This window comes from Heliangelus exortis, chromosome 1, assembly GCF_036169615.1.
Source record: "Heliangelus exortis chromosome 1, bHelExo1.hap1, whole genome shotgun sequence".
NCBI classification, from domain to species: Eukaryota; Metazoa; Chordata; class Aves; order Apodiformes; family Trochilidae; genus Heliangelus; species Heliangelus exortis.
The window spans coordinates 23,640,929-23,658,593 of record NC_092422.1 but is presented as its reverse complement, the minus strand read 5'-3'; the positions used below and the strand labels follow the sequence as shown (position 1 = coordinate 23,658,593).

Below are 17,665 nucleotides of genomic sequence, written 5' to 3'. Positions count from 1 at the left end.
GGCACTCTATTACCTCTGTTTTATTTCCTGATACCCCAGAAGACACAGCCACTCAGGTATGGGTAATTTTTGGCATGCACATAGTATATAAGAGAGGATTTCTTACACTAATTGTTTGTTCCTAATGATAATATGAATGTTTTGACGAAAAGTTCATTGAAATTAAAAACAATCACTGAATTCTTTGCATATTTTATTTTTCTTTTTGATTTCCAACTCACACACATCTGGCATATTTTACATCTTTGCAATAAAACATGGTTACAATAGCTTAAGGAATTTATATATCCAAAATATTTCACCATGATCTCAAGATGAAATGAACTTGTCTTCCAGATGTTCAATAGTCTCCCAATTCTAAGCTACAAACTCAGGATATTGCTTACAGACGGGTGATGAATAACTTAATCATTACGTTGATCCCCGTGATTTCGGAATCGTATAAATACAAACAACAATGAAGAAGGAAATTCAGTGCTAAACTTACTAATACAAGGTGGATAACAAATAAGTAATCACATCAATAAATAATGATATGTTTCTGGTGCAAAGTGCCAATACAAAGAATCCATTATCTTTTTAAATAAATGACTGCAAGTGAGTGTAAATTCTGAGAAAATTACATTCCTGTTACATGCCTCATAGCCCTACCGACACAATATGTACATCTATGACAATACAGTCACCAAATATACAAAGAAGAAACATGAATTAAAGTGTATATACCCCTGGGTGTGTAATTTTGATCAGTACAATATGCAGAAAATTATTCCAATAGTTATTGTTACGGTATTGTAAAACATGAAGTGCTTTAGTCTGAGTGGCTTCAGGTGAGATTTTCAGAAGAACGGAAAAAACCCAAAAAATTCAGTCACCTTCACAATGAAGCTAAGGCTGTCAAATAAACCAAGCTGCTCAGAGGAAAAATAAGGGATCTCTCACCCACAGTTTGTATGCCAAATGTTAATAATCCAGAAGTATAGCACTTTGTCTGTATTGGGAGTCATTAAGCATTACAAAGCATTAAACTGAACTTCCCTCTTTGCTCCCTTTCTCTCTAGTCTTTGAATTTAAAAGGGAGGAATTTAATTTCTATTGTATAAAGTATAAATATGGCAAATGATGGCTTTTTATCCAAATGCTGCATGAGCAGAACTCCACTTAAGAGGGGTAAAGTTTAGATTCCAAAAGTGAAAAACATGTATTGGTGGAAATGTCAAAATTATTGTTTGTGCCCAAATTCAACCCTTTATCACAAGCTGTACCCTTAGGCAGACCTCCAGTTCCATTTGTGTGACTGCACCTTTTCCTTCAAGACATCAGGTTTTAAGTACATGCAAGTTGTAACTCCACAATAAAATTAAGAAACAGTTTTGTTCTTTATACAAGGTTTTACTTTTACAAAAGTATCCCTTTAAAGATAAGATGTGCATCTGATGTACAAAGTATCAAACGTATTTTTTTATATCTCAGCTTGAAAAGAGGCTGGAGATGGGATGCATGTTAGGTTCAAAGCCTAAACATTGAAACAAACGGACACAAGGTTCCCCAGAATTTTCAAAAGTCTCTTTTGGCTCATCCTACTACCTTTTCTCAATAAACAAAGATATATGAAATAATTACCAAAACATCTCCTAATTCATATAATTTACATGATACAAGCTTGCTTTTCAGCAGCTGGTGTTCGGTTGTGAAAAAACACACAAAGTAAAATGGTTGCTGACTACAATGTACAGCTATTGCTGGGTGTAATGGAATGTACAACGGAGGTCAATGCAGACGTGGTTACCACCAGAGACTACACCTTTCACTGCAGCACTTGTGCTCTCAGCTTTACCTGGGCTTTCAGTTCTTCATTCTTCTTCAGTATCTGTTCTGATGCTCATAATGCCATCGGTTAAAATCTATATTAAAAGCTACGATGCTGCCAGAAGCCATGCCAGTAATCAGAGTTCTGAAAAAAAGGTAGAAAAGATGCTCCTGTTTATCTTCTTACCTTCTCAAATGATGGTTTACCAGAAACAGTAAAATACCTAAAGGAATGAGGCACTTTTTACAACACTGAATATTAAGCTCATGGTGGGATTCAGTTTGCAATGGAGATGCTGCATTCAGGTATTGAGTATCAGTATGATCCCTATTTCCATCTTCCCATGATGGCCAAGGGAGAGGTCCATTCAGCCACCTTGACACAAATGAAAAACATCTGAAATGCTCTTGCATATCCTGCCTTGCTTACAGATGCCTCTCCAGAAGGATGTGGGTCTTCAGTAGGTCCTTTGTCACATGTGCCACCCCAGTACATCTCTGAGGTATCTCAAACAGAGCACTGGCTATGGACCTAATCTGTACCCTCAGAGCAGCCTGAAAACAATTCTCCACATTTCACTGGGAAAATACTTCAGGGTGAGCTTAGGTGTCCTTTAGACTCCACAGACTGTAGCAAGTAGATCACTGTTCTTACAGGAGCTTATTTCTGCAGTTTGCATGAAAACCCCTATGCCAACACCTTCATGAAGGTGTTTCAGAACCCAGCTGCCCAATTTTAGGCACCTTGTGACACTGGAGGTGTCCCAAGATGATTGACATGTCTACACTAGCTGGCAGCTGGGACGAAGGACCTGTGGAGCACACTGCACTTGGGGCTGCAGCAGGGATTGGCTTTATATCCTAGGGCCTTCCAAACAGAATGAGATGCCTCTGAGAAGACAACTGAATTGATGCCTTAATCGTAAGTTGATCACACCTTGGTACTAAAAACCTTCATATTGGAATGTGGCTCCTTATTTACATTGTTCTGGTGGCAACAGTTGAGGTGATTCCCTAGTTATCACATATCCTTTAATTCTAATATCTGTATTTTAAAATTGCTACTGGATTAGAGATCTATCACCACCTCTATCAAATCACACAAAAGACACTGTCTAGGAATGTGACTAAAGCTGAACAGGTACTTGATGCATTTTGCACAGCTGGGCCTTCCCAGCTTGCTATTCCAAGCAGGGACAGAGAAAAGAGACTAGATGAAATTTTCTAGAGTATAAATAAATCTCTTTCAAGAGAGCACAGTACTGTACGAATAAACCTGCAAAGCTCCAGAAACAGGCCTCTTTCAGAGACATAGTTTCAATTAGACTAGTCTGAGACAAATAAACTTGTTTCAATTCTTCTACATCAGGAAATTAGGGATGTGGTTTGTCTGTAGGTGTTTTTCTTGCTTTACAAAATGGGTACATTACATAGGGATGCTGAAAAGTGTAAGAAAAACTGAAATGAGTGCTGTACGGTTTTTCTAATACCCCATGAATTCTTTGCATCACATAATTTTATGTATTAGTAAGAGATAAGACTGACACATGATGAAAACAGCAAATCCACTCACAACCCTGCATAAATGCAATGTATATACTTCTGCTGTTACCACATTACAATAGAAGACTAATGGCCCAAGTTCATATATCACACATTCACAGTGTGCATTTTAGTGCCACAGCAATGACTGCAAAAATCAAGGCTTGTACACTGCACCACCATTGCTTAACAAGGCCAAAGGAAAGGGCCACACTCACTCCAGGAGGATGGGTGCCCTCATAATATTACACATTATAGTCTACATGTCAGCCCAGGAAGTTCTCATGCTCTACACAGCTGAAAATCAGAAAAGTACCACAAACCTAATAGATTCAGTCTATCTCTTCCTATGTTCTGAAGTTAATATCATTCTACTCGTATTTTGCTAGCTCAGTCTCTAGCTTACTGACTTCAGTGACATAAGACCTCACCTTAATGCTAAATGCCTGCACTATGAGACTTGAAGATCAGCAAAAATGCTGTCAGATTAACAAACAAGATAACTGAGGTAATCGCCTTGTACCATATCCTGTTAACAAATACTTTGTGTAATTTTGCTGTTTACATACAAATATTAACAACAAACTCACCTCTGATCGTGAGACAGATCCATAGCTCTTATGCCAGCATCACAGCCAGGGTAAATATAGAGCTGCTTGAAGTCACAGGCCTGCCATACCTCCACCACACCATTGTCTCCTCCTGTCACCAGGTTCTGCCCATCACTGCTCAGGAGGATGGCCTTCAGGAGAGAAAGCCAAAACCCAAGCACAGAGTCAGTTTCCATGGAAATGGGTCAATATTACAAAAATCTAAGCATTTATTTTGTTCTGAAGAAAAAGACTCCCACTCTTCTTTTTCCCTAATCAAAAAACAAACCAGCAAATTCTGGATCTTCCGTTTTTAAATAAAACAATTGTGTGTTTTAAACATGATATATAACAAAAAAGCTCTTTAATTGAATCTGCCAAGACTTGAGTTCAGCACATAAAATTTTGATGTTTGTCCTATATTGCTTGGTGCCATCACCAACTCCTAAAGCAGAGCACTGATCTGCATTCCTAGTGCTGCTTCAAGTGCTAGTGACAGAGCAAAGCCCTGTAGCCACATCTCTTAGATAGTAAATGATGAACTCTTTTCAGAGCATTTTGTTTTAAAAACATTTTTCCCAATGAAATTTAATTCCAAACAAGAATTCCAGAAATCATATAGGATCATAAACAATTTTGATCTTACTTATTCTGGAAAAGCTCGAGTGTATTTTTGCATTTCAAGATGGAGATGAGAGGAATTAACAAGGAGGCAGAAATGTTATATATGTGCTTTCTTTTAAAACACACAGGAAATAAATTCAATTTATTTTAGTAAGTGAAGGTAAGGCACAACAAATGTTTGTTTGCATTTAGATTTACCCTGGTTGAATCATTGATCTCCATCTGAGCTAAGAGTTTGCCATTAATGCTGAAATTGCTGAAACGTCCTCGTTCATAGTAGATGATGCAGTGACCTTCACTAGATACAGAAATTAAGCGAGGATACAAACAGTTTTCTGTTCCTTCCAGGGCTCTCAGCAAATCTCCAGTAATTGTGTGTACCAGACAAGGACCTTCTGTATATGAAAACATAATATATCATACATTTGCTGCTTAAATTAACTCTACACGATATGCACAAAGGCAATGCATAACACACATTTATATTACATTAGTCCTGCATAGATATGAGAAGATGCAATGCTTGCTTAAAGAATTTAAAACATGCAACTAAAAGGGAAATGCAAGAACTACTGTATTAAGACAATAAATACAACATTGGAAGTGGATACCTGAAAAGATAGCTGAAAATGGTAGTTTATTATTTACTTAAACTGTCAGTAATTTTCATTGATCTACCTTTTAAAATATTCTTTCCTCTTTCCAAGCATTCAGAAGCCTCAGTCTTACTGCTTTACTCCAACAACTTGAACTCTCTTTATCCTGCCCAGTCACATTAAACAGATGGGACCCTATCAGTAACTAGTAAGAACAACTCCCAGAGGGCATATAATCATATTACTGAATATTTTTCCCATAGACAGTGTCAGTTCCTGTAGGTGCTCTCCCACAATGAGTGTATTATATGCAGAGATTTCACTCCTGAATTGTTTTAACAATGGGTGTCATCTGACAGCCAACAGTTACTATCATATCCAGACTAAAAGATTTTTAAGGAGACTACACTATAGGTCTGAGAGATTTTAATATGAGTTTAATAGAGATAATGAGATTTTTAATGCTTTTTCATTATTGCTGATGAAAAAAAAAAGAAAGCTATTAAATATACAATGCACAATTTGAGATGCAAAAATAGGCTATTTCCATTTGAAGATCTATGAGAAATCTCTTTTGTGAGACCTGTACTGTTACTAAGAAAAAGTCTCTTCTGTGATAAATTTAATGAGTCCTAGTAAATACTAAATGTTTTATGAATCACAGGACACTCCTGAACAGCACAATAATCTCTTCCTTATACCTCTGGTTAACAACCCTGAAAGTAAATTCACACTGGCAGACTCAGCCACCTCACACTAAGCCCTTCTAACTTCTGTGAAATTCACACAGAATCTGAATTTACCCAGGTAGAATGAATCACAGCATCAGTGCATTCATCTTCAGGCTCTCTGCTATGGGTTTTTATCTGTGTTTGCTTAAAGCTTTATGCAAAGAGATCCCAAACCTGATTGTATCTATGGGCTATGACTGCAATGGAATTAATTTATTTTCTCAAATAGTAGAGTTTCAGCTCTGGAAATACTGAGGTGCCAGGATGTTGTAAGAATTGATGTCTCCACCTTTAGAATAATTTCCATGTTAGATTTTTTAAAAGAAAGGTGTAATTTTCTCATATTTCAGTGCACTGACAAGCTGACACTACACTGGCTCAGCTGACTGGTCATGGCCATGACAAGGCACAAAGAAAATCTGATTTAGGATTCCACTGTAAGGATACACAGACTGGTTGCTCTTTTTTGGGGGTTTGTTGGATAAGAATGTACAAACATCAACCTGATGCAAAGGATATTTGTCAGAGGAGTCCTAAGTGTGCTGTCTCCCTGCCCCAGCAGGTTCCTTGGCCTGCTGTGTTATCACAGTGCCACAGCTGCCTCCCCATCAGGGAGCTCAGGCAGAGGCAGAGCAACCCAGCACTGACATGAAATGCAAACTTAGAAACTAGGAAGGGACTCAAAAGGACAAAATCTGAAGAAGAGGCATCTGCTGGAAATCAGCAATTAAAAAAGGGAGATACTTATTTATGTATTTATTTACATATGAACTAGAGTTTGAAGAGGAAGAACACAAGAAGAGTAACTTAGGTGATAGCTTGGGCCTCCAGTTCTCTAGATCAATTACAAACATATACTGGATTTGATGTAAAAGGTCCTCCAGCAGCCTTTACTCTAAAAATACATTACCAAAGCATCATATGCTCATTGAGTGCAGATTTCAGATATTTTAATATGAGGAAATTTGCAGATGGATAGTTGGAAAGGGTAAGCTATTATGTCAGTAAGAGTGAATGAAACCTCTTTAAAAGATAAGAAATAACAGTGCTGCAAGAAAAAAAATTCAGCATCACTGTACATTTTTTAAATAAATATCCTGATTTCATCTATGGCTGTTATGTAGCATGTTATAATGAGAGTTAATAAACCATTAGTATTTCCTGTTAAAAATGCCTTTACTCAAAAGTTTCAAACTCAATTTTGTAAATTAATGTTGAGCTCTGATACAGTACAAAACACAATAACCCAGGAGCCCAGCTACAAGCAAAAGGTGGCAGAACAAGTATCACATCCTTCTTACCATAAGATATAGCAAACTTTTTAAAAAGAAGTAAGAGGATTACTATGGGGATGAATAAACCAGGCATCTCTGTAGACAAAGCAAGCAAGTAGCTGAATGTGAACATAGGAGTAGAGTGGAAATGAGACAGGAAGAGATAGGAGGAAGAACCTTTAGGAATGACAATGGTAACATAAAGAAATTAAATAATAAGTGAGAAGTGATAATGCAGCACACAAGAAAGTAGGATAGGAGGAAGAGGGACAGCCAAACAGGAAAGGAGAAAAAGACATGCAGTTTGCCAAATTAAGAAGCTGAACAAGGTAGTGGGTGATAAAAGGTGGACATGGAATTAAGGGGAAAAAGAGAAGGTGGGAGAACACGTGAAATGGAACAAATGAAGAAGAAACTGAGTCAGTAAAGATGAAGCACTCACTGAGGCCAGTGCTTTATTTACATAGATTACCAGGAACACAGAAGACTGTTGCAGGTTTGGAAAAGTATTTTGAACATCTGTATAAGGAATTGTTGGATACTCTGGATTCCATATATAAATAACAGAGAGGAAGTGTGAACAGATGGCTCAAAAAGTTTAAAAGGATGAGGCAAAACCAAACCTAAGAATCCCTCATTATTTGGAATCCACTTTAAAAAAACCAACTAGATGAAATGTCCACAGATCCAAACCCAAGCAAATTGACCCTTCTTCTCTTGCCAAGGAATCAGAATTTCAGCTTAGAAGGCACCTCAAGGATCATCTGATCCTGAAAGGAGACTGGGGTCAGTCCTACAAACTGACATTCAATGAAGATCAGGGTGGAGAATTTGGAGCTGGCCCAAATACAGGTCTCTACAAACAGGTTTCTTCAAAAATATTAGATATCACTATGAAATATACATTTTTATCAACAATTCTCACAGATCTGAGGGGAATAGTAGGACAGACTGACACTTGGAAGGAAGAATTAACTTAATTTGTGCCTCTAAAGCTCCTAAGTGCAGACAGTAAGTAATAAAGTTCAGGGTAAACTGCAGCAGATTTACAGCACATCTTAGTAGAGGAGGTTTTGGATAATTAAAATATATGTGCTTGAGCAATAAATGAGAAGTACTACTAAAAAAGGCTCTAAAATCCTAAGACTTAAGACATAAAAGCATTTCTGACCTTTAGCACCACTGATAACAAGTCCCAGCTCTGCACAGACTGACACGCAGACAACTTCATGGTCATGACCAGTTAAAACCGCCCGAGGAGCTGGATAATCACCTGTTAAAAAAAAAACCAAACAAAAAAACAAGAGGAAAAACAAAGAAAGAGAAGAAGAGGAGAATGCCAGACCAGTTTTATCAACAAAAGAACTCTGCTGCAATTTGCCTCAAAACAGTAAGCACCCGAGAGCTTCAGTGTGCTTTTATATCTCATACTTAGGGTCTTGAGCAAAATACATTCAGGTATCGAAATTTTTCATAAGCACAGCTTCTCAATGCATTAATTCATACCTTACCAAAAAGTGTGATGTTTACGACACACAAATGATAACAGTATGTTGCTGCTTTCTGACCTAAAAATAATGCAAATGTACATTTCAGCTAAAGAACACAAGGTGTGGTGGTACTAAGAGCAGCTGTAAGCAAATATATCTGTCTCTAGACTTCTGCTAGGAACCTAATGAGTAGCATGAGTTAAGGATCTTCCTATATTAATGATCAAAATGTGTTTCATGAAACTGGGGGGAGTAAAAGAAGAGAGGAAGAGCACTGTACTAGAAGGATACCTAAAACTGGTCATGGGTATATATCCTTTCATAGGTATCGCTACGGATCTTTCATTTTAATCACGTTTAATTTATTAAAATGTAGGATAGACTACTTAATAAACATTTATTTTCCATGTTCAAGAGTGAAATATATTTTATTTTGGGTTCAAACAAGAGGGCATTTATGGAATATTTATATGATAAATAACAACACTTCTGTTGTTTCTAAAAGTAATAGATGCTGACATTTTAACAGTGAAACTACTATAAACAGTAAAGAATTGCTCAGTATTTGATATTTATTTACCAAGCAAAGAAAGTTAATCACTAACAAAAAATTAGCAGTTTCCTAGGTAACGCAGACTTTATCTGGTTATATTTACTTTGCACAAATGAAAGATGTAAAACTGGAAAATTCCAAAGGACTGGAGATCTGCCAGTGTAGTTCAAATACTTAAAAATGATAAAAGAAATGACCTAGGGAACGACAGATGAATTACCCTAATATTAATCCTATGCAAAATAACAAAATGGTTAACCCATAGTTCTGTCAACAAAGAACAGGAAGCAAAATTTGCATTAATGGCAGTCTATGTGTTCTAGTGGATTTGGAGTCTTGCCAAGCAAGTTTCTCATCTCTTTTTGACAGGATGACAGGTATAGTTGATAAAGATGACTATGTTAAAATGGCACCCCTGTTTTTTTTTCAAGATAGTCTTAGTATGGTTTGATTTCAACCTATTTTATAAGGCACTGACTGTGGACCATATGGATGGCACAGAAGCTGGTTCAATGGCAGATATTAAAAATTTTGTGTCCCTAACTGCACATCCTAACTGCACATTAGGATACTGAAAATCTTGACCAAAAACTAACAACAGTGTTATCTATCTACAGGATAAAAAAACACTTTTCCTAATAAGATATGGTTGTATATAAAAGTGATACAAAGCACAAGTTCTTCTCACTCCAGATTTTGTTTTGGAAGACAGGGAGACAGAGAAGAATTTATGGAGCCAGAAAGGAAAACTCCTTCAAAATTAACTTTCAATGCAATACCCTAGAACAGCAAACAGGAGTCAAGAGCTTGCTACTGTAGACCAGAAAGATGGAAGTCTTGGACCCACATTTACAGAAATGAGCATAAAGGCGAATCATGCAACTGATAATTATTAGAGAATAAGACAAGAAGGCTGCACAGTGGTTGAAGTGTTTTCTCTTCACTGCACAGGAAGTAAAGCAGTGACTTGACCACTGTATCTGGGAGGCACTGGTGCAAAACGAGTCAAATAGCCCAGAAATTTATCTTGCATCTAAAGGCACAGCAAGGTCAAATGGGTGAATGCTTGTACACATTTCAACCCTGCAATAAAATAAAAGTTTTCTATCAGAAAAAAACCATTTAAACTCTAAAACAGATTAACAAGGGACCTACTGGAATGGCTAAGCAATAATGCATGGGTTTCTGAAAGTTTCAGGAATGGAAGCTTTCATAGACATGTGTGGGCCAATGCACTTAGCCCTTTTATGCTGCAGACAGTCAGACCATACAAACGTTTTAATAAATGAAATGGTTATCTGGGTATGTGATGTGGAAGGATGGTCTAGACCTTTCCTAGTCTAAAGGAGACAAGCATTCTGATCTTGTCTGAATTTACTCCTGCCTACTTTGTATCTCTTTGTTCATGTGTTTGCACTGTCCTTCAGTTTCAAGTCTTCTCCTCCACTGTTTTCATCAGTCATGTACTTACAGAAAAAATCAACACTCTCAGCCTTTAATTTTGACTCTATTAAACAAATAGAACTGTTGAAACTCCTTTGATCTGACAAGATTGCCAAATTTTAGTCATTGTAGTAACCTCTTTCTTTGTCTGTAGAGCTCCAAGTTCTTTCTTAAAATTTGGGTAGAGAGAATTGTATTTAAACCAACTTTTTTCAGGGTGAATCTGAAGTATTTCTTGCCAAAACCTAACATCTCCTGTCACCAAAATTTTAACAATAATTCCATGTTTTTCACTATCTTTCTGAACCAGCTGAGAATTACCAACCATGTATTTCTAGACTTTAAATTTGGACCAAATTTTACAAGGTTCTGTCAGTCTACCTGGTACTGCATTGTACAGACATAAGCCTTTCCTATCTCTAATGAAAACAGTTTCAATATATCCTGGTTTCCCAATCTTTAACCTAGCCTACAAAAAAAGAATCTTTCAGTTCTGGAAATTGAAGATATGAACTGAAAATCATTCTTCATTGCTAGGGAACAATGGATGTTGGAAGAAACAAAAAGATGCTTTGTGTATCTCATCAGGGATTAGATATATTTTGACATTTAGATCACAGAATCATAATCACAGAATCGCCGCAGTTGGAAAAGATCATTCTGTCCAACTGTCAACATCTCCCCTGAATAAAATATGTTTATCAAGATCTGTATCACCCACTAGAGCATGGCCTGAAGTGTCTCATCTACACAGTTTTTAAATACTTCCAGGGATGGTGATTCCACCACCTCCCTGAGCAGACCATTCCAATGCTTAACTACTCTCTCAGTAAAGAAGTTCTTCCTCAGAGCCTAAACCTTCCCTGGTGCCACTCCAGGCCATTTCCTCAAGTCCTATCATTATTCACTTGAGAAAAGAGGCCAACAGCCACCTCTCTACAACCTCCTTTCAAGGAGCTGCCGAGAGCCATAAGGTCTCTTTTCAGCCTCTTCTCCAAACTAAACTTTCCCATTTCCCTCAGTCTCTCCTCACAGGACTTGTTCTCCAGACCCTTCACCAGCTTGGTTGACCTTCTCCGAAGTCTCTCCATCAGCTCAATGTCTTTCTTTTAGAGAGGGGCCCAGAACTGAACACAGTCCTTGAGGTTCAATCTCACCAGTGCTGAGTACAGGGGCACGATCACTTCCCTTCTCCTGCTGGCCACACTATTCCTGTTACAAGCCAGGATTCTGGTGGCCTTCTTGGGCACACTGCTGGCTCACATTCAGCCAGCTGTCAACCAGCACCCCCAGGTCCTTTTCTGCTTGGCAGCTTTCCTGAGGCCTGTAGGGTTGCATGGGGTTGTTGTGACCAAAGTGTAGGACCCAGAAATTGGCCTTGTTAAACCTCATTTTATTGACCTTGGCCCACTGGTCCAACCTCTCCAGGTCCCTTTGCAGAGCTTTCCTACTCTCAAGCAGATCTAAACACCCACCCAACTTGGTGTCATCTGCAAAATAAAGAAGCCCTCAATCCCCTCATCTAGATTGCTAATGAAGATATTGAACAGGACCTGCCCCAAACTGAGCCCTGGGGAACACCACTGGTGACCAGTCACCAACTGGTTTTAACTCCATTGACTACAACTCTCTGGGCCCATCCATGCAGCCAGTTTTTAACTCAATGAAGAGTGTACGTGTCTATGCCATGAGCCACCAGCTTCTCAAGGAGATGCTGTGGGAGACGGTGTCAAAGTCTTTACTAAAGTCCAGACAGACAACATCCACAGCCTTCTCTTCGTTCACTAGGCAGGTCACTGATCATAGAATGAGACCAGGTTGATCAGGCAGGACCTGCCTTACCTGAACCTCTGCCTGTCCTGCACTTGACATGTGAAATCTTTATAAGTTCCCCATCAATGTTACTGCTGAGAAACCCATCTCCTTTTCAGGTTTTGTTTTCTTCAAATGCATGACAGAAAAATTAAAAAAAAAAATACAATTCAACTAAATTTTGAATTTTTTTTTTCTTCTTTCTTTTCTTCTGTATATCCTCTTGGGAAAAAAAATTATGCTCAAGGGTTATATGGGCTTAAGCTCCAATTAAAGGGTGTATGGTTTATACAACCTTGTAATCAAAGTGCAAGGGCAAATGGCCAAAGTTATCAGGTGATTAGAACTTTTAAAGGGAAAGGAAATAATGCAATTTTCAACAGGATATTTTTCTTAGTGCTTAGGAAAACAATATAAAATCATGAAACTGCAAAAAGTAAGAATATGAAAAATTAATATATTTAATTGATTTCTAGGGAAAATGATTATAAGAAACAAGTGACCTGGAACATAGATCTTCAAGTCCTGTTTCTCAGCAAATACAAATTCATAACTGAATATCATTATTAGGAGTAACAGTCCAACAGTAATTGAAAATGGGATTTTTCCCCTAAGGGCTCAAAGGAAAAATTATTCAGTGATACTTTCTACAGGAAAAGCTGTGGATCAGGGAAGAGAACCTCAGTCATACTGCATTTTATTACTAAGGACAGAAGTTGTGAACCCAAGGAATCATTCAAAATCTAGCAAAATATTCTGTCACTGTCACATCACCACTGATAGATGCAGCCAGAGGTCAAAGGCTGCAGCTCTGAGGGAATTGCAGGTGAAAATATCCTACCTATGAACTGAGATATCATCACAGTAAACTCCCTGTAATTTCCCCAAAGGAGCACCTTTGAACCGAATTACTGGAGGGCAGAAGGAAAAAAAAATAATCTGTGTTGTGTTCCCAAACAAGCAGGTTTTTATACAAAATCTAAAATAAAATACATCTTCCATTCTCTCTGAAAAATGTATTGCATAATACTATTGTAAGGTACTCCTGGAAAAAAATGGTAAGGAAAAAAAAAAAAAAGAAAGAGAAACAGACAGTGTCACTATTTCCCTTATATTGTCCTTTTCCAGGAATTATGTACAAATTGCTATGAGGAGCCTTCTGTATAGAAAAATGTGAGAACACAAGGAAAATTTCAGCTTCCATTTAATTTAAACTTTGACAGAAGCAATTACAAGGGTACAGCTGAATTCTTTGTGGAAAATAATTTACTTTACTATTTACTGTATTTTAACACTTTTGAGGAGATATGTTTCTGAAAAAAAATAATCTTAGAAAATACTATGGCTTTCATGGAAGAGAAAATGCAGTACCCTGAGTTCAGAATAATTATTCTCTTAAGCTACAAATTGGCAAAATCTTCAATGTCCATAATTTTAAATTATTTAAAAATATTTTATCTAAGAGGAACAAAGAAAATTTTATTTCATGACAGACTAGAAAAGTGCAGGTTAATTGACAAAGATTCTTTATAGCAGTGCTTGCTCTCCCTTTCAGGTATAAACAGAATACAGTCACTGGATGAGTTTTTAGCACCTCTCAAGATTATGTTATAAACCCAGTTTAGGGCTGATAAACACAATATTTTTCCAATGGTCAGCACAGTTCCCACTAGAAAAAGCAGGGTTAACTCACACCTCTTGTGATCATCCTCTTGGAAACTACAATGGGTAATGAGAAATGTCAGGTCCCAAGATCAATGAAATTTCAAGCTCTAGGGACAAAACAGCAATAGCATTGATCCTTTTAAAGAACACCACTCAGAGGGTGAATGTAATATATTGCACAGAGAGGCTCAAGAGGATAAGCGGCCAAGTCCAACATACTTACCTGACAAAAAAATTCAATCAGCTTTTAGCACTAGCTGCCTGTCCTTCCTTTCTTTCATGCAGGAGTCTGATTCCAATTAAAGTGTGCAAATTAATTTTTATCACTTCCAAATTAGTTTCTGAATTTGTGTCTGTTTCAGATGAAAGCATCTGCCCCTCACTTTTCTGCAATTCTATCATCCACTTTGGGTATCTGTTCAAAGACTCAGAGATAATTCTCATTTCAAAGTCACTTGTTTGAGACATTCAATAAAGCAATCATAAAATATAAAAATAAAACAACTCTAACGATACATGTTGAACTCTGCTCCTTTTTGTGATGACTAATACAGTTGCTACATGAGAAGAAATTTGTATACAAATTAGCTCTGAGCTACAACAAATCCCTATATAATGTAGGAGAAAAAAAACGAACCCCAAATTGTCAAACTCCATCACAATAATTTTTCTATTCAGTCTCTTAGAGTTGCCAAGATTTACATTTGCCAGATCACTTCAAAGAATTAAAATAAGCAAACTTTGTCCCATGCATGTGCTGTGTCTTCCTAAGAGAAAACAGATTCCTTTCACTGTTCTCCCAACTGCAGCGGATTTATATAATGTGGTCACCAACTTAAATGGGTGCAGATTCAGATTGCTAATTTCAGACAGGCAAATTTAGCTTAGAAAGTAGATATCTGACCCTGGCAAGATGACTGAGTTTCATTCAGTTCAGTGTTTTTTTCCCAAAGGTGGTATTTATCTAAGCAAGGACAAAGGAAAAAAAAAACAACAAAAAAAAAACAAAACGAGGGATGCTCAAATAAAGACACAAAAAAACCCCAAAGCATTCAACTCCACTTCTGCCTAAAGGAATTCATACCACATCTCCCACTTTCCAGAAGCACTGCCCGGCAGCAGCCTCTAGTCTAGGCTTGAAAATTACATTTTCTCTCACCAGTGTGGGAGCCATTTCAGAGCCATGAAGCCAATTTTTGTTGGACCAGAAAAAGTTCAAATATTGCTGTTAAAGATGACTTGCTCTATGTACTGCTGTTAAAGGCATGCAGTCTTCAGTCCTGATTTCTTGACTTTCTATTTTTATCCAATCATCATGTCACATAAGATCCATAAACAAGAAGAGAGTAAAGAATTTTGCTTTCCACCAAAGCTGAAGGTTCAGAGGGAGCTGCTCCCACATTAATTTATAGCCTGATAGCCAGCATATGCTTGTGAATATGGGAACATGGGTTTGAATTCTCCCAGTCTCTGAGGACTAAGAACTTAGTCTCCCACTTCCTGGACAAACATTCTACACCAGAAGATTTTTTGCAAGTTATTTTTGAAAGTCACTCCATGGAACACACTGTATATAAAATCTGGTAAAATTTCAGTCTTTTCACAGCAACTGAGCTAAGTGTCAAGACACTGTGATTTGTGCAAACTGAACCAGAAACTGCCTTTTGGTTCTTATTGTGGAATAAAACTGATAACTTAAGACATTGACTGTAAAAATTACAAGATATTATTAAATTAGAAAATTAAGCTCAGCATGCTCTCATAGGCAAGTTTTCATCCTCTGAGCTGGAATAGCCACTTCCAAGTCTTTTCCAAGACACAGTTTTTCTCCATTCTCCTCTTTAAACCAGAGTTGCTTCTGTTATATCCCCAGACACAAGTGAGGTGACACCCTGAGCACATGCCTGCACAGGTCTTTCAGCAGAAGGCTCTACACAAGTCAGGCTGGGTTACTGACAGAAAAAATTTTATGTAAATCATGGATTCTGGAATATGGATTTTTTTCAGAACTGGTAAGAAATTTGTTCTAACAAAATTTTGCCCCAGAGTATTTCAAAATAAATGACTGTGATTGCTGTTTTCTAATAAAATGGTATCTATATTTTTCTATACAAATGTTAAACTATAAACTGCTTAGGACTAGGGGCTTACTTTTTCCCTCCCTTTATGTTTTCTGAAACAACTAAAGTTCCTTTTGGTAATTGGGTGCATTGATGCTGAAATTGATAATTAGCTGTCTTTCAGCTTGAAAGATCATTATGAAGCCAAGCAACTAACCCAGATAATTACTATACCTGACATTTTTCTTTGAATTCTTCACCTTCTTACAGTCGGTGATATAAAATACCTTATCTGTGTCTCCAGATGACAGCTTTTAAAAAAACTAATCCTCCTTTTCTTTCCTGAAAATATCATCTACATCTTTCTGGAAATTCATTCAAAAGATGTTAACTAATTGGATTTGACCTACAGTGAACATCTCACTTTCATTTTTTCCTGCAAGGTAAATCCTAATCTTCTACCTGTAAGTCTAAAAGAATATATTAGGAAATATTTATTTCCTGCTTCTTACTTCCCACTCCTACTGGTGGAGTATGTGAAATTTCCAATGCATTTTTATAAAGATTGTTCAGACTGTTTCGCTCCTGAAAATTAGTGTACAGGGGGAATCAGTCATACAACAAGCTATCATGTTGTTCATGGAAGGGAACAGAACCTAGGCATCTGTAGTTTAGAAGAAATATTTAGAAACAGTAGAAGTAGATCATTCAGGCATATATTCACTCATGATCTATCCTTACTGACATATGCTCATGGAAAGTCAAAGTAGTTGTTAATAAAGACACGTTTACAACATACAAAGTTCTGGTTATAGCACAGCACTACTACATTATTAGCACATCTATGCTAACTTTATTCCAAGGAGTAGTTGTAGCAACAGCAGTGATGACATCATTCTTCCTCAACATCTATCTGACTGCAGCTGTCAAAGATAACACAAAATGCTTTTACAAATATGTTGGCAGCAAAAAGAGAAATAAGGAGAACCACTGTGCTCTATTGGATGGAGTGGGAGACATAGTGATCAGGAATGGGGAGAAGGCTGAGGTACTTAATACCTTCCTTGCCTCATTCTTCAGTAGCAGAACCAGTTTGTTTGCTTGGTACCCAGCCCCCTGAGCTGGAAGATAGCAATGAGGAGCAGTTTGAAGCTCCTGTGATCCAAAAGGAAATGATCAGTGACCTGCTGAACCACTTAGAGATACACAAGTCTATGTGGACAGATGGGATCCACCCAAGGATATTGAGGGAGCTGGCAGAAGTGTTCACCAAGTCACTTTCCATCATTTACCAGCAGTCCTGGCTAACCAGGAAGGTCCCAGTGAGGACAAATGGGACACACTGCACTTTTGCCCCAGCAACCTCATGCAATGCTGCAGGACTGGGGAGGAGTGACTGGAAAGCTGTCTGGAAAGACCTGAGTATTTTGGTTGACAGACAACTGAATATGAACCAGCAGCGTTCCCAGGTGTCCA

At 37.6% G+C, this 17,665-nt stretch overlaps 1 protein-coding gene across 8 annotated transcripts in view; it reads right to left on the bottom strand.

The window, feature by feature from the left end:
* Positions 1-176: 176 nt before the first annotated feature.
* Positions 177-17,665, bottom strand: part of NBEA (neurobeachin) — a 460,838-nt gene continuing 443,349 nt past the window's right edge. For all 8 annotated transcript variants that reach the window (XM_071737478.1, XM_071737489.1, XM_071737508.1 and 5 more), the window contains 4 exons: positions 8,338-8,439; positions 4,764-4,960; positions 3,942-4,093; positions 177-1,954 (listed from right to left, as the gene is read on the bottom strand). In XM_071737478.1, the coding sequence (XP_071593579.1) occupies positions 1,864-1,954; positions 3,942-4,093; positions 4,764-4,960; positions 8,338-8,439 (542 nt within the window). In that variant the 3' untranslated portion in view covers positions 177-1,863. The remainder of the gene's footprint in view (positions 1,955-3,941; positions 4,094-4,763; positions 4,961-8,337; positions 8,440-17,665) is intronic.